General features: G+C 38.3%; 1 protein-coding gene across 8 annotated transcripts in view; it reads right to left on the bottom strand.

Annotated features, from left to right (window-relative positions):
• LOC126291762 (YLP motif-containing protein 1-like) overlaps positions 1–23,789 on the bottom strand; it is a 362,461-nt gene that overhangs the window by 79,929 nt on the left and 258,743 nt on the right. For 4 of the 8 annotated variants that reach the window (XM_049985443.1, XM_049985444.1, XM_049985445.1 and 1 more), the window contains 2 exons: positions 20,331–20,458; positions 11,897–13,303 (listed from right to left, as the gene is read on the bottom strand). The exons of 3 other annotated variants lie outside the window; for them this stretch is intronic. In XM_049985443.1, the coding sequence (XP_049841400.1) occupies positions 13,163–13,303; positions 20,331–20,458 (269 nt within the window). In that variant the 3' untranslated portion in view covers positions 11,897–13,162. Of the gene's footprint in view, positions 1–11,896; positions 13,304–20,330; positions 20,459–23,789 lie in introns of those variants that run through there. One more of the 8 variants, XM_049985447.1, reaches the window with a different exon arrangement.

Below are 23,789 nucleotides of genomic sequence, written 5' to 3'. Positions count from 1 at the left end.
TAGTCCCGCCCTTCAGTCTCCCCGGAGTAGGGAAGGGGTTGCTAGGTTAACAGTTTTTGGAGTTTCTAACCCTTGTGAGCCTACTGACGTTGCTGTGCTCAGGGCTTGTATAAAGCTGGCTTTAAACACTAGTATATGCCTGTTGGTTACAAAGTTTTACGGTGGTATCCTACCACAGCCTCTAGACGACATATGAAGTTACATGTTAATTCCTTGAAGAGTAACTAACGCCCTGGGATCGCGTCTGGGGGCGTCTGCATTTTCACAAGGCTATCCCCTTATGATTTACTTCATGTAACAATATCTCTCCTAGTTTCGTTTGCCCTCAGCATCATCTCTGCTTACGCGCCTGTCTTCCTTTCTCACAGCTTCAAGATAACACTACAGTAGCAAGGAATAATCCAAATATTACACGACGATAAACTTCCACGAAACAATTTTGTCCCATAAAAATATTCAAATTATTTAGTGACAACCGTAAAAAGAAGAATTTTCTATGATTAAAAAACTAGATGAAAAATACTTTCATTACTTTTCTTTAAAATCGTTGACAGCTTCGTGTCGGTCACTCTAAATAAACGGTTCCGTTAAAAGTAACTTAAGCTCATAAAAGAACGCTATCAAAAACTCTGACCACTTATCCGATGACATATAATGCCCAACATATAGCAACACTACAGACTGACCAGGATAACAAAGTGATTGCCAACTATAATCCGTTCATCATAAGAATAAATCTGATGTAAACACTGCACTACATATTCTTCCGCGCTTGCTGGAACCTCATTGGATTTCCGTTTCACGTGGGACTGCAGCCAAGCTGTCTCTGTACTGTCAAGTACGATAATAAAGGTAAATTTTGTGCTCTGCGTTACGCGCACATCGACTTAGAGATAATACGAGACAACAGGTTTACCAGCGCATTTAACTTGGACAGCACTGGCCGGTCCGCTGGTACAGCTAGCCTGCATTGACGTGGCCAGCTGCAGATTACACGTAAAAAGAGATGAGCAGAGGAGAAAAACAGCTTTGAATCACATCTAATTTATAAGCAGAATGAAATAATACACTGCAAATCTCCCACAATACGCTCCTTAGACAACTAGACGAAAACCGCAACAAGTTATCGTTTTTAGCTAACGTACTATTGTAATTAGAAATAATAACGATGCAAATTTCTGTCTTAACCACAGGGTAATTTTTCCGTATTTGCTGTGTGTAACGTAAGAGTATCGAAGGATTTCATCGTACAGTTAAATATTGAAGCCACTGCAGGTATTACTTACAGTGAGTCGTCTGGTAATCTCTTACCTTCTTCCTTATCGGAATCCGAGAAATACATTTAAGTTCTGAAAGTGTCACCTGCTACACTCATAACGAGCCTATCAACGACAGAATGCACGAAGCCAACGAGGTGCACCATTTTCTCTTCTTCTTTTATTACAAGCCGTTCTATATCCCGAAAGCGTTCGGCAGTGACGTGTGAAAAAGCTGTGTGCTTTAGTTCCAGTACATCTAACAGCTTAACAGTCCAGTTAGTTCTCGGGCCAAATCCCGCAGCTTGGCTCCAGATCAGTTCTGTTGGGTTCATACTGTAATGGTACAGTAGCAAATGTAAAAATGTGGCATTTGTATGATGTGCTCAATGCCGTGAAAATGATTGTTTTTCATGTTCCTATGATTCTTATCTAGCTCTGTGGTACAAAACAATGGGCACACTCGAAACAGAGAGGATTTGGTTTTTCATTTTTACCCTAAAAATTAAACTGTTATGTTTCCTTAATTTAAACAACTTTTTAGAATAGTGTTTCATAAAATATCGATAACTAGGAAATTGTATTTGAAATGGAAACTGGAATTTCGCCTCCAATATGTAATTAGAAACAAGAAGACGTGCATTATTCACAAAAAATGATGAGTTTTATAATTACGAGATGTAGGCATTTCAAATTGAACGAGGAAAGAAAATGATTGTCATGATGGGATGCTTTTATAGATAATCCTGGGTCAGGATCTGTAGTTGTAGAGGGCTTCTGACAGAGGTTGTAAAATATCATTAGTAATTTTCCTGATCATGCCGTTGAAATAGGGTGTGACTTCAACTTGCCAGGTAAAGATTGGGAGTGTTATGTCATCAAAACTGATGCCAGAGACAGGGAATCGTGTAGCATTGTTCTGGATGACTTGTCCGAAAATTACCTTGAGCAGATAGTTAGAGAACCAAGTCATGAGTGTAATGTTTTAGACCTCCTGACAACAAACAGACCTGACCTTATCAAATCAGTTAACGTAGAAGAAGGTATGAGAGATCATAAAACTGCGACAGCATCTAAGACGCCGGGTCCAACAAGGAATGTTAAGAAAGGTAGGAAGATATACTTGCTCAGCAAGGGTGACAGGATATAAATTTCAGAATGTCTTAGCAGCCAGGATCAAATATTTCTTGATGAGGACGAAGATGGGGAGAACAAATGGAAAAAATTCAAATGCATCGTTCAATTTCCCCTAGATAAGTATGTTCCGAGTAAAGTTTTAAGGTTGGTTCGCTGATTTGAGGGATAGAGAGACAAAACTGCAGGATCATCAGTCCCTTGTTCCTGACGCAAACAAGGCTCAGGGTAAAATCACTCCCAAAGTACGTTTGGAAAAGTAAATGGGGGAAAAGGAATGAGGAACCACACCTAATGAGAAAACGAATGGCACGAACAAAAAACAGACAAAACATACACCATAAGGAAAAGGAGAAGACGGTATTAAAACCATAAAGCAGATGGTCTGGGCTGACTGATCACAAGAATAAAAAGAGGATGAGCCAGCAACTCTGCAACACATTAAAATGTCCACCTCAGATGGCAAGGGGAGATGAAAACACGAATGGAAAAGACAAACAAATGCAAAGAAATGGTGTCGGAGTTAAAATGGAAGGAGGATGGAGGCCTCTGAGAGAAGGTCAAGCGCCCATCCTTAGATGGTACGATAAGTCCCCCCCCCCTCCCCCCCCCCACATGAATAAAACGTAAAACTGAATATGCTGTTGAGGCATTGTCACCAAACACCAAAGGAAGGGTCTTGGGAAGGTTAAAAGTCTGCCGCAGAGTGGCTAAAATTGGGCACTCAAGCAAGGTGTGCACGACTGTCAGAAGGGAGCCACAGCGACACCAAGGTGGGTCTTCGCGACGGAGGAGGTAACCATGTGTTAGCCACGTATGGCCAACACAGAGCCAGGAAAGGACAACAGATCCCCTGCGAGTGGCTCGCATAGCTGACTGCCACACATTCGTAGTCTCCTTGACAGCACGGAGTTTTTTTTTGTGTACTCAGGGTGTGCCATTCATTATCCCAGATCTCGAAAACTTTGCGGCAAATGACTGCTTCCAAATTGGTCTCCGATAGGCCAATCTCCAGAGTTAGTTTACTGGTGGCCTGGAGTCCAAATGAGGTCACTGGTGCAGGAGAGCATAAAGAGACTCCTGGATTAACAGTACCAAAGGATGCCTAGGGAAGCACTGGTCGAGAGCTTGTAGGCTGCTTAAGAAGTCACTACAAATGACGAAGGACTCACCAGAGCAGGAGCGGATGTGATCAAGAGCGCGATAGATGGCAGCCAACTCTGCAGTGAAAATGTTGCAAAAAATGGCTCTGAGCACTATGGGACTTAACTTCTGAGGTCATCAGTCCCCTAGAACTTAGAACTATCTACCTTGACTCCACTTATATACTTTCCTGCATTACAAGCCCAAAACATTGCCAGGTGGAATTCAGTCTTGCAACAGGCTTTGGTAATAGTGTTATACCTCATTAATGTATAATATAAACTGTATCCTGCACTCTTCAACTAATATCTGTTAACTGTTGTAAACAATCACCTTGCCCTTTACAGAGAGACTTTTTTATTGTATGTGGTTTGCAGATTTCAGTGGGATAAAATACAGAAAAATTACTCATAGCCCACTAAAAACCACCAGTAAAATTGGTATCCCCTGAAAAGTGTCAATGAAGACAGCGTACGGCAGTCGGCCATATTCCTGGCACGACCTGAAAACTACTCTCACTTTCAGCACAGCTGGACAATAAGGAGTCCAATGGTACTTTGGCACTCATGCCACTCCCTTCAGGGTGTAGAACCTCCCTACATACAATGCAACTTCTAGTATTTAATACACATGCTCATTCCGGAACCATGCGAGTAAGAAAGCTTTTCATAATAGCCCTTAAAGTATGATGGCATTCGAGCTTTTAATGATTAAGCTGTGATGAGATGCAGATTAGTTTTCATAAACACTAACTGTCATTTGAAAAGACAAAAAAAAGTTTTGCAGCTGTTAGAATAAAAGTTTGTAGTTCTTTGAATGAGTTACAGAGATAACACAGTGATTACTCATATAATGCAAAGGACAAAAGGCTGATGCTTAAAGCATGAGGTGTGCAAACTCACCCCAGACTCCTCACGGCGGCCAGGTTGTGCTGTGCTGTGATTCTGACAGAGCAGCAGTACCCAGATGCTGATACTCCACATCATCATCCTGAGAATAATTTCAGAACTGCTGTAATGTGCAATGCCAAAACAACCCTTCCACATCTCAGATGAGTGATATGGTACCATAGTTCATAATATGAACTGCCCACTGAAATGAATACATTCACTTACTTCCAGTTAACCTTTCCAGCTGTTCACTCACTCTCAAAACACTTTAACAAAAGTCTTTTTGATACGAATGATGCCATGTGAACAAGCATTTGTCATTAACATACCGTGGGAGTTAGTTACCGAGTTTTGAACAAATTGAGTGGTTCTCAATTAAAAGCTCAGTTATCTATCTTCCATTTGAAGAGGCATTAAACCCAACTTTCAACCACAATTAGTGGCAAAACACTCTTCCAAACAGCGACTGCATTTGCCACTCACAGCTTCTGCTCAGTTCTCCAGATCATCTGTTGACCATTACCTTTACTCGGCTGAGGCACAATGCTGCACTTGCGTAACAGCTGGCCAGCTGTTAATGACTATTACTGGCATTGTTGTACGCCTCTTCTGGCAATTTATTGAATTTAACTTTGTTGCTGGATGCCATTCTTGTTGCTGCAGTTGTCAGTTACCTAAGGGAGGGAAATCATTTGCATCCTCCAGACTGTCAGTCGTCTTAACTTTCATTCTGTGTGAGCTCGTATTTTAACTGTGCGTATCACATCTTCTGAGGTGAAATGTGGGGACCAGCCTTGAATTTGCCTGAATGAGGGAGCAAAACCACCTAATAACCACATTCAGTCTGGTCGGTGCAACCAGCCACAGTCATTAATCCACCACGCGGTTTCGATTTGAGTACGGTTCACCTCCCCATCTGGCGAGATAGCAAGCTGTGCATTATGCTGTATGAGCAGATAGCTTGCCAGCTGTTACTATTGCTTCACAGATTTAGTTGAAAGTCAGGTAAGAGAGCACAGTTGATTAAGAGTTCGCTAGCTATACTTTTATGTCAACTAACCCGACTGGCCACCTGATGCTACCAGCCTCTCAGTGGCACCCTCCTTACAAGATTGAAATCACACAAGCTAACTCCAGACATTGTCCATGTTTAGCAGGAACGAAATGTTTTTCTAGCAATTCATTATAGTAGTTTGATTGGGCTTAGTAGCAAAATACAGCAATTACATTAATTCAGTACAATTTCCAATATTTCCACTCACTAGAGCAGATACTTAGATATTGAATAATGTAATATATCACAATACATGACTTATGCAGTATAGTAAAATTTGAGGTTGCATTTTTTATGTTGAGAGTGGCTGAGACTGTACACACTGAGTTTGGCTAAGACTGCACATTCCAAAGACTGCGCATTCCACAGACTGCACAGGGTTTGGAGAGCATAGTCTCAGATGCCCTCTCTCTCAGTGTATGCACTGTCTGTTTTTATTGTGCCAAAAACTTTTAGCCTGTGCATAATTTAAACTGTTAGTATCACAATACAGTAATGGGCAAGTACACCAGAAAACTGAGAGAAATTTAATTTCCACTGTAGAAATAGTAAATGAAATGCATGTTAGAAAGGAAAACAGTGAAAGCAAGAAATAAACTGCAAACTCTTTTGACAGTGGCGAGTTTACTCTTCAAAACAATCTTTAGAAAGTAAGATTCGAAGTTACTTTTTATATGTTGTACACGAAATCCAAAAAAAGTAATTTTTTGCTCCTTGTTTTAGTGTTGATGTGTTATTCAATAAGAGTACTGTGTTTTTTCACCTCTTCTTCCACGAAATGTCTCTGTTTCTCTTGGTAGGTTCAAGAAGATTTTTTTTTTCTGATGAAATGTAAGAACAGCTGGTAACTGGCAAGTTTATGTAGAGATATGAATTTTCAGTTTTACAATTCAAAAAGGAAGAAAATTGTGCAAATTGCTTATCAGTTTGCTGAAGAATGGTGTAAGTCAGTGATTAAACAGTTAAAGGAAAATTGCTCGAAAAGGGTGGGTCAACGGGTTTTCGAAAAGGGACAGGCAGTCCCTCAGAAAGCCAGAAAATTGTAGTATGAGAAGGGCAATCGGCTTTAATAAAATATAAGTAATTTTTTTTTTTTTTTTTACAATTTAAAATCTGTTTAAGGACTAAAGAAAGTTCCTTCTCACAGAAACCTTAACTCTAATGAAGTGGAGTACCAACAATGCCTAACAAAGCATCCAAAGTAATTTCACCAAAGGGTAAAAAACGGCTTCTGTAAGGTGTCTTCAGCAGAAAGAGGCCAAAATATTAGTACTGTTGTTTGCTTTAATGTTTCATGTATTTATATAACACCAGCCATGGCGTTTGCCAGGAAGTGTATGAAACAGGAACTTCACACTGAAGCACTTAGAACATTGCCTCTTAGCTCTAACAGTGGCTATATGGCTGCTGACATTTCTGTTGACTAGCTGAAGCACTTTGCTCATCCTACAAAACCAAGCAAAACAGACCCAGTTTCATTACTTCTACATAATAACACTACTTAACTAAGTCTTTCGGCTGTTAACCTTTGAAGGGAAAATTTTATAACTGTGGTTTGCCTGCTGCTCCATGCCAGTTATAAAATACAAACTTTGAACAATGGTTTTTTTGGTGCTCTGAAGACTGCACATTCAACAGAGGTGCAAAAGTGGAGGGTGACCAATACAGGACCTGCTACACATCAGTGTTATAATCAGAAAAGCACCAAGTGTGTCAACTACTGAAAAAACTGGAGTATACCCATTCATCCTAAATGTTTTTACTGAGGAAGATTCCTCCCACCCTTCTTTAGTGATTAAAAAACATTTCCATTTTTGAAAGCATGCCAAATTACTCCAGAGAAGAAGAAGCAAAACACAATCCAATTGTTTGTATTTGTAATGACTTGACTGTTACCTGTAGGTGTTGATGAAAACATTTTTGCTCTGCAGCTTACGAAATTCAAGAAAACAGGACAAAAGGATGGAGATTATTTCAAATGAAAGATTTCATTATTCCATTTCTCAACCAGGTCCATTGTCAAGATTAACTAGAGCTGAAATTATTGGCAAGATGGACTAAAAGAGAAACATAAACATGAAAATAATAACAGAACATTCAAAGTAATCCAAAACCAGGAAACAAAATCTGTTTCTTCAGAAGTTCCTACTAACAATACGACTAAAGATAACACAAAGAAGAAAATAAATCAGCTTCTTGATATTCATCCCTTGCCAAAATGAAAAGTTGAAAAATGACATGTAAATGTACAGAAGTCTGAAACAGTATCAAGCTCACTAAATTTCGCTGGAAGCAAGGAAAGCAAAAATGGACCAAGAATTTGAAGGAAAGGAAGACAGGCCAAAAGAAAGACAGAAGCAGCTTAAGGAAAACCGAAAGCTTGAAATAGAATATTAAGATGGCTCAAAATCTATCAAATCGAAATGATGAGCTGATTGGGATGTGAAGAAACGAAGAAGAAAAAGAAGAAACCTTTAATGCCTGTTGCTGTGAGAGTTATGAAGATTGTTGGTTCAGTGTGGATGGTGTCAATGGGGCATGTCTTATGAAGGCTCATGACATCATTTGTATTTGTGATCATTGGTAGGGTTTAAAGACTGCACAGTCTTGCCCAACATCCTTACCCGACTAGATGGTTAAGACTGCGCAAATAAAAACTTTTAAAAATTGTTATAATAAATAATTTGTAATTACATTTGAATTTTCATAAACTTGATTACATTAGGCTATTAGATCACACACACACAAAATTTTCAATTGTTTTGAAATAAAATTGGTCATTTCACAGCAAAATATATATGATGTGTGCATTCTTACCACACTCCCCCTACCCATTACAATAATTTCAGCAATGAGCACAAAAATTGCATATGAAGTTTTGAATATTTTCATTTCTAAGTAGTGAACAGTGACCATATATTTTTTAAAAGTTATGTTCATTTGGACCCTCTGTGTGGCTTATACTTGCATACTTCAAGAATCGTTTTCAATAAATGTGTCACTGAATTCAAGCAAAAATAACTTAAATACAGAATTAGATATTAAATTTTGTTAACATTAGAGCAACTTTTCAATTTTAGTTTCAATATTTACATAGAGACTACCTTCTTACGGTTTCACTTTCTTTTGTTTAGATACATAGCTGCCTTCTTCAATTTATTCCCAATATAAAGAATATACATCATATTATAATTTTAGAATGGGTTTCTCTTTGTGCCTACATCACCTTCCAATATTCCACACAGTCACTCACTTTCAGAGACAGTAAAAGGGCTATCAGATATTACAATAATGACAAAATAATTGGATGTACAGCAATACAAAGACACAATAAATTTAATAAGTGATTCATAAAACAATACACACAAAATATACTTTTCATAAAAATTATTTTAACCACACGAAAGACCTTTATTATCAGAACAAAAATCCTTTCCCATTTGCAGACACTTCCCATGCAAGCGAAAATAAAATGTCAACAAAATGTGAGGTTATAAATCCTGATGTATATGTCTCTATTTTTTGATACTCGCTCTAGAAATTGCCACATTTCTTTCCTGCGCTACCTATATTATTCACTTTACACTTAGTTACAAAATCGACTGACTATTGGGTTCCGGCTGTTAATTATGCTAACATGTTCTTTCAGAGGAACTTTATAATACAAGCTGAACATTTAAACCTAAAGACATGAAAATATCAAGTATTACTGCTACTTACTGTATAGCAACAGTTGTACTACGTGTACTGCAAGGACTTCATGGAAATGCCTAAACTATTACTTTCATAATGTACAGGCATCTGAAAACATATTCTGTCTCTATTGGTACGTGTAGTACCACGATGGGGATGGCAACTAGGGTGATAAGGATTTCTCAGGCGTATTGCTGAGAACAGTGCATTCTATAGTGTAAACAGTGGACAGGAACAGACTTTAAATGAGGATAATGATATATCCCGACATGCAGCAAAATTTCTCCCCCCCCCCCCCCCCCTCCCAACTGGTGGTTTCATTCACTTTGAGGATTCAAATCAGCTCTGTCCTAAAACATTACTGACAAATGCCAGAATGGTTCTTCTAACAACATCATAATCATTTATTTTCCTCACCTATATTTTATTGAGCCAAGCCTCCATTTATAATGGCCATTGTGCAGTGAGGCATTAATCTGGCAATGAATCACATAGCAGCACGGTTAAGCGCAATGCCTAAATCTTCCTAAATTGGACTCAATCATCGTAATATTACAGAAACTGCAAAATAATGTAACAATGGTACAAATACAACACAACTGCCTATCTGATTCACCACTACCCTGCCCCAGAGCAAAAAATAAAATCAAAACAAATTCATCAAAAAGTAGACTGTGTGCATAATAAAGGTTTACTAGTTCACAAAAATCAACTACTGATTAAATTAAGGACATTGATAACCAGATGTATGTTGTCACCTCCCTTTTAAAAAAATTCAGAATATGAAACGCTCTCTGATATATACATAAATGTGAAGTGCTACATACAGTTCAAATTATGTAAAGTCCAATCTCAATCACTATTTAACAGATATAAGAGCATATGCACAAAGAGCATTTCAGGTTAGTTCAAACACTGTTTTCAAAACTGACTAGTAGTCGAGACAATAACAAAATAATGCATTGTTCACATCAAGTGACAAATGAAAATTCCCAATCGTTCCAATTTGGTGTGGTTCAGTGGGGAATCAATAATAGATCTTGAGCACATATAAGCAATTCACAAACTGCACTACCATGGCACTTGACTAAAAGGCAGTAAATTGGCAACTTAGCCCAGACCTTTGACAATTTGCATATGCAGCTCAGAATCAGGTGAGAAACACTATGGAAGCAGGTACAAGTTATCTAAGGTAATTGGATGTGTAGCTATGTTTCTGTGATCAACGTCATGAAAGTAGCCAAAGCAAGCAAAGACGCAAAAAGTAAACACACACACACACACACACACACACACACACACACACACACTTATTTCAAACATTAACATATACTGGTTTTGCAACAGTTGGTAGTTTGTAGAATACCATTAGCTCACAGTGACTGCAAATTAAGACTCAACATTTTGCACATACACTTTTAATTTAATGGCACAAAACATTCACACTGATACTCAGTTTAAATATTCTGTCTGATTCTCTGGGTTCTTCAAAGAATAGATTGTCAATACATTAATGATCTGAACATGTGTACAGCTTTTAAAAACAGGTTTGACCACGCAGTGTGCTCATCTGACAACATATACTAATGAAGAAAATACACTTTTTTTAATTTCCAATTTTAAACACCAAAGCTTACTCTGGTGTCTGGTTTACATACAGAATAAAATGTCATACATAAAATATAGTATCTTCTTGATATCTTCAGATCAAATAAGATTTATCAGCAAGCAAGGCAAACTGTTAATATAACAGCCAGTCACAGAAACAGCCAAAAGAGAAGTGAAAATGCAAAATATGCCAGAAGACTAATTCATTTATTCTTTTTGGGAGAGGGGTACTTCAAATTGTTAATTTTTTGTGAATAATATTCAGAGAATAAACGTTAATACCACGAGAATATCTCACGGAAGTGCTAGGATCCAAACTAAACTGGTGGATGACAATCTTTTCTTTATCGTTTGAACTATATTGTTGTGCTTATACTAGTCATGACAAAAAAAAGCACATCTATGAAAGAAAAAGAAGTCTGCACTTAGATAACATTGGCTATTGTGTACCACAACATAAAGCAAAAATTCAGTGCGATGAAACAATTTTTACGCTAACAGTCACGACGATGGCACAACAGCATTGTCATGGTCAACAAAATGCAAATCAAAAATTAATAAATGCCATAATTGTACAGCCGAGAAACTTTGCCACGTGTGAAGAGAAACATACAAATTACAGCACTCACATTACAGAGGAAAACTCATGATACAAAAGCGGAACATACAGACTACACTAACTCAAATGTATGACAACTAAAATCTGTCCATATGTTCCACATTTCAAGCAATGACAAACATACGATACTCGTTTTTTAGGTACAGTTTCTATTAAAAATAATAATTATCAATAACTGCAAGAAATGTTTGTTAAATAGTATGTCTCCATTTCATAACAGGAATGTCATCAGGATTTTATTCACAGTAGAAGCTTATTTGGCTACAGACTAAAAGACAAACAAGTCGTTAGAATATGACTGAAGGTGCTTGAGATACTCAAGAGAACGTATATTTACATGGCAAAGTAGCCGAGTTCTCAAACGCTTAGCAAAATAGAGGTAGTCTCTTTCATTGTCATGTATAAGCTTTCTATATAGCTTCAAATTAACAATATCATCGAAAATAAACGATATTCAATATTATTCAGAAATGTCTAAAAAAAAATTGAAGAGACTCTCTTGCAATGTGTCATTTCTTTATTATATTTGAAAATTGCACTACACGTTTTTTTTTTTTTTTTTTTTAGACTGAAACATGAAATGATTTACATGCAATACAAAAATACAAGTTGCACTATTTCTAATAAGTTATTCATTACATCTTATCATGCCTCCAAGTTGTTCAAATTTCCATCCTGTTGAGTGAGAATGACGAAACTTGTGCAAAGCTACATCCAACGTTATTAAAACAACAATGTTGAAAAAGTGTACAACATTCAGAATATAGGTGATGCAATAATTGTACATGGTTTATTCACCATGGACACATACTGTGTATGTTCAGATTGTTTAAATCACACTGAGCTGATCACACAACATTTATTTAGAAACATTATAATTCTAACAACAAATTGATGCCGTGTATATTTCAGAGTAGAAACAGCATAAAACTGCAGAGACTCTATTCTTCATCAACATTACGATACAAACAGAAGTAAATTTTCATTTTGTACAAGCACTAAACTGACTGCATCTTGCAAGATGCATTTCATTAATGCTCTAGACATCATGAAAATAAAGAAAGTAAGTAAAGGGAAGTCCTAATGATTAAATGTTATGAGACGTGCAAATCTGCCAAAATGAACAGCTTTAAATAATTGATAGGGTTAGGTGAAAAAATTAAACCGGTATCTTAAAAAAGCCCTAAAAAGGCATGTCAATACATGATGAAAACTAATACTTTTATTCTGAATTCAAAGGGCTTGATCAAAATCCAAGCACATGACAGAAATGTTGTACTAGATTATTGAAAGCAGTATTTTTTTTCCATTTTGTTAGAAATAGAAGAGGACACCTTATGCAGAAGGCAAAATTGCATGGAGCAAGTAACTGTCTTTTGATCATCCTGCATTTACTTGGAAAATACTTTGCAACTTTGTTCTTCCTTGTCATCTCCTCAAATCAATCAGTGGAACACATGTACAAGAAATACGAAACATTGAGACATTGTACTAACAGAAAAGCGGAAGGTGAATTATTTAATATCCCGCTGTGAGCTCATCCGCAAATAAAATCAGGTACCCTCGACCACAGTGGTCGTGTAGAAAGTAATTGAAAGATACTGGAAGATTTGCAATCCACCCTTAGCATCTCAGAGAGTGTAGAACGGCACAGCACTTGATTCTACATTCTTTCACTCTGTCCAACAGCTCGGAACTATGCAGCAATACTAAACTTGGGTATTATTTACAAGTGTAGCACTGGCAGTGGCCACCTTACTCTCTTCTAAATGTACTTGGTCTGCGTCAGTGCACCCTCTCCAAAAGTAGGATCTGTCATTCGTGCCCAATCGGTCTGGCCGACCACAAAGCCAATGGCACGCATCTTCTCCTGTTCGCGCTTCTCTTCTAAATCAGCCCAGCGAACCTGAGAAGAAAAAAATAGATTACTGTGCTTTCGAGTTCACAACTCACCTGTATTCTGTTTTCCATTTCCGTCAGCCTGCTTCTGGAGGATGCCGTAACACCCCCCTGATGAAGGCACGAATAGTCTCACATAACTAGTTCAATATAACTTGTAATGATATTCACAAAATAGAAGGCACACTTTCAAGTGTCCAGCCTGACTGACGATTCAATTTTTATGCACAATATTTTGAGGACTACCCCAGGCGTCATCCTCAGGTGCTGCTGGTGACAACCTGAGATGTGATCACTACTTGCAATCTGACTGGATTGGGAGATACTGTCGAAGTGCCAATGTTTGAATGCAAGCTATGTCCTAGGTGCTCATTATGCACTTCAGATAGCAACCACTTTTGCAATGTGTGCACTGCCATTATATGACAGGTATTTCTGATTAGTGTTTCTAACTTTGACGGACAAATGTGAGATCTTAAACTGAGTGTGGGATCACAGGCTGCACTTAAATTGTGCACAAAAATGAAATTGCCGACATCATTGGACACCTGAAACATTGCTTCCTGTTAAAAATGACATATTCGTAAAATAAACAGAGCAACTTCCATTAAAAAAAAAATCGCAATAAATGGTCTGATAAGATGTTTGACCTAAAACTATGTACATTCAATTACTTGAAACCTGATTTGCACCAGATAAAATTGTCATGTATTACCCAGCAACCTTTTGGCATAATGGTGTCACAGTTTTTATCATTTGCAGCAACTATTTAACTTCACAATTTTTTTAAAGTAGTTACGACATGGAAATGATGATGCTGAAACACAATTTGTCCAAGGCTACCACATGGAATGAGCTGGCAGGAGAAATAGCTGGATTCCACACTATTCAAGCACTGCTTGACATTACAGTATTGATGAGAAGCGATACAAGAGATGGACGAATCACAAAATTTTAAAGTACCAGTCTCTGGTAGCAGTGAGAGTAGGTAATCATAATGGTGTTGGAGCTACAGACTGGCACAACATCAATGTAGAACCATAAACCGCAGACGGAGCTGTAGTAAAAAATCAGCAAGGATTCAGTTGTGAACGCCGTATCGTCATCATTAAAGCCTTGCATAGAGCAAGGAAGTCTATGTTATTGGTCATTTGGAAGTATATGTTATGATTGGCACTGTACTTTCACACTGGGTTGGATGTCAGCAATTGCCATCACAAAGCTGCATCTCTTGACTGTACTTATCGCATTTATTTTCAGAATCTGGAAAATCAAATCAAATACAATAGCATTTCTCTGATGTTTGTAATTCTAACTGTGGCATCACTATCTGAGGCCAGGCTCTCATATACACACACTGCAGACATTTTGTCACAGATATAAAGGTGCCCTTCAGATTACCTCACAATACTTACAAAAGAAAGCAAGATTAAGTCTAACATTTTGTCGACATGAGTTTGATAGAGAAGAGAGCTTAGCGTCTGGATGAAATAGAATGAGAAAGAAAATCAGCTGCACAATTTCCAAAGAAAACACATTGTTTATTAAAATCAATAGCCATACCAGTCTCTAAAATTTTGAGAGATAGATCCACGTATTTGGTAGCAGCCTTGGATACCTGGGCAGGTGAAACCTGAGTACCTTAAGCACGGCTGCAGCAGCAACTGTGCTATTGATTTTAATAAACAATGTATGATGTCAAATTACATGAAATGTTACATTAATGCCAAACAGTGCAATAAATAGCAATTCATTAAAAAAAACTCTAATGAGACATGTTATATCAAGCAGAACAGTAGAACTGTATAATAAAAAAGATAAGTTCAATGAAGAAGCCTCTTCCGCCTCCCTCTCTAAGGGGGGGAAAAAAAAAAAAAAAAAAAAAAAAAAAAAAAAAAAAAAAAAAAAAAATTGAGGACAGTTTTAACTTCCAACGCATGAAAATGATTTTTGGATGCATGTAAATGATTGGCTTCATAACATGAGATGTGAAATCCTGGATAGATATGAGAAAAAATTTGCCAAATTGTTGAAAAATACTAGTAGGAAATCTAATGCCCAAATACCAGCTGCCGGCCGGTGTGGCCGAGTGGTTCAAGGCGCTTCAGTCTGGATCCGCCCGACCGCTACGGTTGCAGGTTCAAATCCTGCCTCGGGCATGGATGTGTGTGCTGTCCTTAGGTTAGTTAGGTTTAAGTAGTTCTAAGTTCTAGGGGGCTGATGACCTCAGATGTTAATAAGTCCCATAGTGCTCAGAGCCAAATACCAGCTAAAAACCAGCCTGAACATGTGTTTTATGACAGGATGCTCAATAAAACTGAAATTAATTTTACAAAAATAGATAATCACCTATTGTGTAAAGATCTCAAATTCAATGTAAAACCTAGGCTTAGTGATCCTACTGTTATAGTAGATTTCATTGTTGATCTAAAGGTGGGTCTTTATAACCATAAAATAGAAAAATTGTAACAGATTAGGATTTCTCATGAACATTGTAATGTGTTAGTAAACGAAAAAGTTAATGTCACTAGAGTAAATTAACTTCCAGTTGAGAATAAAGTAATATGCAGTATAAACCATAAACTTATACAGGATGATGCTCTTATAACTAGGGCTGATGATGTGTTTTTATAATATCCTAATTTCTGAATGTTGCATTTATCTGTATATACTTATTTCTAAGTAATAAGGCTTCTGATTAAGGCCTATTTGTATGGGTTGAAAGCTAGGTCATGAGCTCCTGACTACTGCCTTCCGCAACTGGTGGCTGTTTTTAACCGATATATTACACTTGCACAGTTGCTACTGCCACCATGCTTAAGATTCTAAAATTTCCTTTTTGATTTCTCCACATTTTTCATGCAGCCATTTTGCGTAGCTTCCCAGCACTTCCCATTTATTTCATTCCTAAGTGACTTGAATTTCTGTATTTCCTTGAGCATTTTTGTACTTCCTTCTTTCATCGGTCAGATGAAGTATTTTATCTATCATCCAAGACTTCTTCGCAGTTGCCTTCCTTGTACCTTCAGTTTTTCCCATCTTCTGTGATTGCCCTTTGTAGATATGTCCTTTCTTTTTTAACTGAGCTGCCTACTGAGCTATTCATTATTGCAGTATCTATAGTCTCAGAGAACTTGAACGTGTCTCTTAATTCCTTAGTACTTCCACATTACACTACTTTGCACACTAATTCTTCCTGATTAGTCTCTAGTCAGCCTACTCTTAATCATTACTAAACTGTGATCTGAGTCTATTTCTGCTCCTGGGTATGCCTTACAATCCGATATCTCATTTCAGAATCTCTGCCAGCCCAAGACGTAATTCTAAATGAAATCTTCCGATAATTCTGGACCTCTTCCAAGTATGCCTTCTCCTCTTGTGAGTCCTGAACACAGTATTCATTATTACTAACTGATATTTATTTCAGAACTCAATCAGTCTTTCTCCTCTATTGTTCCTATTACCAAGCCCATACTCTCTTGTAACCATTTCTTCTACTCCCTCCCCTACAACCACATTCCAGTCCCCACGAGTAATGGATTTGCATTTTCCTTCACATACTGAACTGTCTGTCCAATATCTTCATATACTTTCTCTCCATCATCTGTTTGCGACGTTGGCATATGTACCTGAACCATCGTTGTTGGTGTTGGATTGCTGTTGATTCAGATGAGAACAATCCTATCCGACTTTCCTATTCGCAATGAATACAATCCCAGCTTATACCATCTTTTGTGACAGCTGATATTACCCTATACTCATCTGACAAGAAATCCTTGCCTGCTTTCCCTTTCACTTCACTGATGCCCACTGTATCTAGATAGACCCATAGCATTTCTCTTTTCAGATTTTTTAGCTTCCAGTCCACAATCTGCCTCTTAAAATGTTTCTCTTTTGTTGGTTATTCAATATTTTTCTCTTGGTCACCTCCCTTTGGCAGTCCCCTCCCACAGATCAAAATAGAGGACTAGTCCATTATCTTTTGGCAATGTAGAGATCATCATGACGCTTTTTCAATTACAGGCCACATGTCCTGTGCATACACATTAAGTGTCTTTAATACAGTGGTTTCCACTACCTTCTGCATCCTCATGCTGTTGGTCACTGGTGATTCTTCCACATTTTAGGGGCAGTTTCCAACTCCAAGGCAAGAGTGTGCCCTAAACCTCTGTTTTGTCCTGTGATCATTTTGACAATGCCATTAGCAGAATGAGAGTGACTTCTTATGCCAGAAGCCATCAGGCGCAATTGCTGATGATTGTTATTAAAAATTTAACTGGTGATGAGGACAAACCCATGATCGAGGGCACTTTGATTACTAGGCAAAGACGCTACCCCTATAGCAAGGGTGCTAATAGGAGAACTGTAAAAAAACTAAAATTGGAAGGCAGACAGATTCAGAGCTGTGCTTAAGAGTTCAGTGTCTTAAAAATGGCTCCACCTCACTCTGTTCACCACATGTGCGCTTACTACAAACTTCATAAGTTGAAACTACTACTTTTCTGTCTATTTGCAGTCACTGAATACTAACAAACATCTGACTTCTGCCAGAAAAAAATCATCTTTGGATCCGTTGCACAGTGAAAGAAAAACACACTTAAAGAGGCTTGCGTAAATTTAAATAAAATGGGCATGAAAAGAGGACACAAACTGGGAGTATACAGCTTTAAATTGTCAGCAGAGGGCCAGATATTTAACAAATGTGATACAAGTACAAAGTCTGGAAATAATACAGACACACACCACCAAGGTAACCGCAAGTAACAGCCTATGTATGATACTGGCAGCACAGTGCAACAGCAACAGTACTGTGTACTGTACAGTCTCTATCATCACCCTTTAGTGCCATTGGAGAGCAAAACCAAGGCAGTACATGACGGCTGCCATAAGGGGTCACAGCGCTAGACACAGTTACAGTGATAAAGATTAGTGAGGGGTAAAAAAAAAACTGAAACATAAATTACTAAAGAAAAAAACTATATGAAGTGTACAGCCAAGAGAATCACTCATTACGACTTCTTCCCATTCCATTTCCTTAAAAATCATGAGAAGAATGACTGCTTAAATGCCTCTGTGGCCAATAGAATTAGGCTAATTTCATCTTCATAGGAACTGCGACAATGATACATATGGGCTTATAGTATATTCCCAGATTCCTTACTTGATACTGGCTTTTGACAATGGAAAATAATGGGTGGAATACAAATGTTGACAGGAGTAATGTTGACAATTCATGATACAGTTAAGTCCTCAAGGGACTGAAAAGATTGTTAATCTTTTGGTGGACAATATCCTTCTTCGGAGCTAAGTGAGACCCACACACAGCTACACTATCGTGGTCAACTACATCGTAGCAACATTGCAGCTTGACTGGGGTGACAGGGTGAGTGATGTGGAGCTTGGGAGGGAAGAAAGGAGGTGGAGAAATGGCTGGAGGGGGAGGCAGTAGCAGAGGGGGGGGGGGGGGGGGGTGAAAGGGGGGGGGGGTGGACAGGATGTGATCATGGAAGTGCTGTAGTCCAGCCCAGTGTAGGCAGGAGGACGTATAGCACGTGCTATAGTGAAGGACTGGACTGGGACTTGATGAGGAGTGTTTCAAAGGGAGTTAAATGGGGACTTGAGTACCAGTCGGGTTTGTCAAACAGACACTGAGTTGAATATGTGATGCAAAGTAACACATGCTGACAGTGGGTGGTCAACTCTGCTCTCAGCCAAAGTTCGGAGGTTTCTAGTCAGTTTCATTCCAGTACATTGTAAGGTGTATGGGCACTGTGCTATAAAACTGAAGTGGCCTACATTGCAATAAATTTTTATGGTGATACTCTTCCAGACTGATTCGACTACTGGGTTCAAGTGACAAACCTAGGCCTGTGCCAACAGTGAAGTTAAGTAGTCAGCAGAAAACCACATCACCGAGCACAACGTGCTACACTGTAATGGTCATTCCACGACCCGCATGTAGACACTTCTCTGGCAAAACTCCAGCTTCTCTGAACACAGGCCCCCACCCCATACCGATCTGCACTGGCCTATCAACCTCCCCTGTGAACCAGTCTTGCTCCTTAACCACATTGTGTGCCACACGTCTGTGGTGGGTCTGCTCACTGGTGTCACACTTCCACCCCATTCCTCTATTGCCTCTCCCTCCCAGTCCTCAATGGTTCAGTGAGTGATTGCCTCTACTCCTTCCATTATTTATATTCAACTTCCCAGTATCGTATTACAACTTCTCTTGTACATAGACCACTTATTTAATACATCTCCATAACAATGTTGCAAGGATCGAGTCCAGATGATTACATCTTCATTGCTGCTCACAACATACTACTAATTTCATTAACATTTAAGTACTGCATTCACATTTGGAAGGGTAACAATTCGTATCCTTGAACAGACATCCAGATTTAGGTTTTCTAGAGGGTTCAAGGCAAATGCTGAGACATTTCATCTCTAAAGAACATGTTCAGTTTTGTTTGCCACTCTTCCACAACCTGGACTCGTGCCCTGCATTTAATGACCTCGTTGTGATGCGAAATCTTATTTTTCCTTCCTTCTTCTCAAACTATTTATAAGTGACTTTGTTACAAGTACATCGAAAAAACAGCCATCAATCACATGATACATGTCACTTCTCCAGATATTTAAACTTACTGAACTTCATATACAGCTAATTCTTATTCATATCTAGAGATTATTGACATCTTTCTCTGAAGTTAAAATTATTTATCAAACACAGAACACCCAGGAAACTCAAAAAAGCCCTCCAAAAATGTTAATAATGAAATTCAAACACAATACCACTACATTCATTAATATACACAAGAATGGAAGGGTGTTACAGCACTTGTCTGGAACTGAAATGCAATCTCAAGGAATTTGGGGTATTAATCTGCATAAATTAATATGAACTGACACGACTACCATAAAAGGCTGCTGTGGTAAAAACAAATTCAAAGCTTTATGGATTTAGCAGAAATCCCGATAACATCACAGAAAGTGGGACAGTATTTGGTCGATGCAAACATTTGACATACCCGCTTCTTTCCCGGTGTAGCTTCTCGCTGCACATACTCGTCACTTAACTGAAGCCAGTCTTCCAGGGAGCGCGGCTTTGAGTCGGAGTGGCTCGCCCTCTGCATCCTCCCAAGCCCGTCAAGCCGATCTGTAACCAGACACAGTGATAAACACGAATTCCAGATGTGCGACAAAAAGAACCACCCTTTTGAAAGAAATAACAAAATTAGTCCTAATGTTAACATCACAAATACTCCACGACTTCCACAAGCAAGGGGTAGACAAAGCAAACATGCAATGAATGAGTGTCATCTTAGATATCTGTCCACATTAGCTGGAAATAAATCACAATGTATCAAAGTATCTCTTCAGATCGAATCTGAGAATTATATGAGTGTCAATGAAGCACACTTACATAATTTAACTCTCAGGAACAGAACAATGTCACACAATGAGCCGACAGTGGCAAAACACACAAAATAAGACCGTACCTAATGACTATCACAAAATTAGTAAACCCACCACTTCTGTTTGCCAAATTTATTAACAAATCAATACCTGGATTTATTTTTATGGCAACAGAATAGATCTCACAGTGGTTGGAGCGGTAGTAGTGCCCAGCTCATTCTTTTGTGAATGCTTTATGCTACTTAAAACACGGATGTTGCCACAGGGCACCCTCAGTTCAAGCATCCTCTATCATTGTAAGTTAACTCACAGTTCAGACTTTTTGTCTTGAAACAAAAACTGTATCGACATCACTGATGACCCTCTCCTTCTCTTTGTATTTTATTCTGCAACTCGGTGCTCACACACTTCTTCATTTCGAAAGTGATTTACACTCTGGTGAGATTCTGCCACAACTGGGCTAAGTCAGACCACACCCTACCAATTCCTGTGGCTGGAAATTTGATTTGCTTTCCATTTAACTTTGTTCAGTGAAGTCAGCGTCATTACTTCTTGGACATATACACTGCAGAATTCCCTCACTACTGTTTACATAGCACCCCAATCCTAAGACAAAAAGCTGCAGTTGCCGGATACGAACAAAATAATACAAATGTCCCCTTAGTATGGTTTAGAGACACCTCTGAAACCAGAACTGCCTGAAATCTTCCATGAATCGACGAATATAAATTCTGAATAACTGGGATTTTTATTTAATTTTGTGCATAGAAACTATTGTAGTACCTCGAGAAATAGTGGAGGCAAGCAACAGACATTCAGGCTGGTTTTAAAATATGGGCTGCAATGGATTGACAATATTAACATCTAGCGAGTTTCAAGTATGGGAAGGTGTGCCATTTCATTCCCACACATACTTAGCCACTCTCAGACATTCCCAGCTGTGCAAATGGGGCACTATCACCAATAAATTCACCAGATCTTCAAAAACATATCCATTGAGCTTCATGTCTCCTCTCACTGTGACTGTAATGTGAAGCACTGGAACCACAACATGACCTCCAGAGTCGTTATGTGACTTCCACTATGTTTCACAGTTCAAGAAAGATGGTGTGGATGTTACACTTACTGTTCTATCGTAAGGAACTTCTAGGACTACATTACATTTTCCCGCAGGTTCTCTGCATTTGCCAGGTAGGGAAGAGGTCTGGTAGTAACAGCTCTTTATCAACTATATTTATTGCTGTTCCTATCTCACTTAACTCTTTAGATGCTTATTTAGTTCAGCATTCACATTTAGGGCAGCAACCTTTAATCACCTCCAATGATCTCTAGTCTCTGCATTACTAAATTCAGTTGTCCTACTATTATTATCTTTAGCACATAAATAATTCCCATGAAATAGATCTCAAAATGTAAAATAGTTTCACTAAATATAGTCAGCAGATTTTTTTGCCATTGTCAGAAATGCAAGAGGCTACATTGACAGTTTGTGGGAAGTCTGTTGTGTCCCATACAACTGTAGACCTGCACACACCAAAATGATCCCACGTGTAATGATGGGTCACACCACTTTCAGAGTTGTTATAGTACGTAGAGCAATTAAAAGACAATATCAGTGCTTTAATTATGAGTCTTAAAACAAGAGCTGGAAATGGTTTATTGCTATCAGGGTGTTCATATTATTTTGTCCAATGACTATAAATGTGAAGAATACAACTACTGGAACTGATAATCTTTCACTTTATAAATGACACTGCTACAAATGTTTAATTATGGCAGAATCATAACAGAAAGATAAAAGCAAAAATGTTCACAAAGATCATAAAACAAGAGGTTGTGAATAAATGACAAATGACAGGACTGCCATACCTAGGATAGTCAGCCAGTCTCTACGTCTCATGATAGTGCTAAAAGTCACATTCCGCCTTTGTCAGTGGACTGGTTTGCAGAAATCCATGTAACAGTGTACAGTAATAGTAATAAAGAATTCATATTAGGCTATTCTGTAAAATATATATACAGAGAGGAGCTCTCACATACAGCCTGATGTTTGCAGTAACTCATTTAAATCTACATCTTAACCCTGGAAACTACCATACGCTGCATAGCACAGGTTTCCTGTGGGCTCTGAAGTCCGTCACATGATGCCCAATGGGAAACTGGTAACTTGTGACATTAAGTGACTGAAGTGAGGTGTTTTATTATATTTCTGTTATTTTGTTCTGTGGGAGTACGATTTTTATACATTTGAAACTATAATGTAACGTGTTGGAACCGTCTGAGGAGAGGTATAGTCGAGCTAGATGGCCAGACGTGAGAGCACTTGGCAGTTCTCAGCAGAGCACAAAAGCTAGCAAGACGGTAGCTGTACCACCAAATGATTCTGCTTATTTGTCCTTAACCGAGCTGCATGACATACTCTGGCCACTACATAAATTACATAATATCTTGCATTAATTTTATGAATGAAAGTGGGTGTAAATTTAATTTCTTGTATATTTAAAAGGTCATTTTATCTGTCGCTGTGACATTCTGTGACCAGTTGACAGTGGCCTAAGAAGTATAAAGCTAGTTTGTGACCCAATAAACAATATTTTGCACAACATGAAGAAAACTTTTCCTGTTTAACATTATTAAAAGGATCCTGTTCATCTTAAAGGTGTTCTGTAATTATGCCGTCAACCTGGATTCAAATTACCTTCTTCATAATGAAAAGGCCTGTCAATTATTGGGCAATATATTCTAATATACATTGTGAACTGCAAGAAAGTGGCAAAGTATATGTGGAAATGAAAGTATCTTCGGTTACAAAACCTGGAAAAGTGAACTTCCACTGAAAGATACAGACTGCCTTCCATGCTCGATTGCAAGCGACTAAACTGATGTCCAGCCCCACCCTCCGACCCAATGTCATGTTATGGACACAGGTGTGGATCTTAAACTATTCAAACTTCCCCTATGTTGAGTACTTAGGCAGTGACAATGTGTGTGGCACTAAAGTACATGACATAACTGGCCACATGCTAAGAAAAACTTGAGTTATTCTTTGAATAGGATACACTGAACTTTTC

The sequence above is a fragment of the Schistocerca gregaria genome, chromosome 9 (assembly GCF_023897955.1).
Source record: "Schistocerca gregaria isolate iqSchGreg1 chromosome 9, iqSchGreg1.2, whole genome shotgun sequence".
Classification (NCBI taxonomy): Eukaryota; Metazoa; Arthropoda; class Insecta; order Orthoptera; family Acrididae; genus Schistocerca; species Schistocerca gregaria.
Note: the sequence above shows the minus strand (reverse complement) of the source record. Positions and strands in the feature narration are given on the sequence as shown.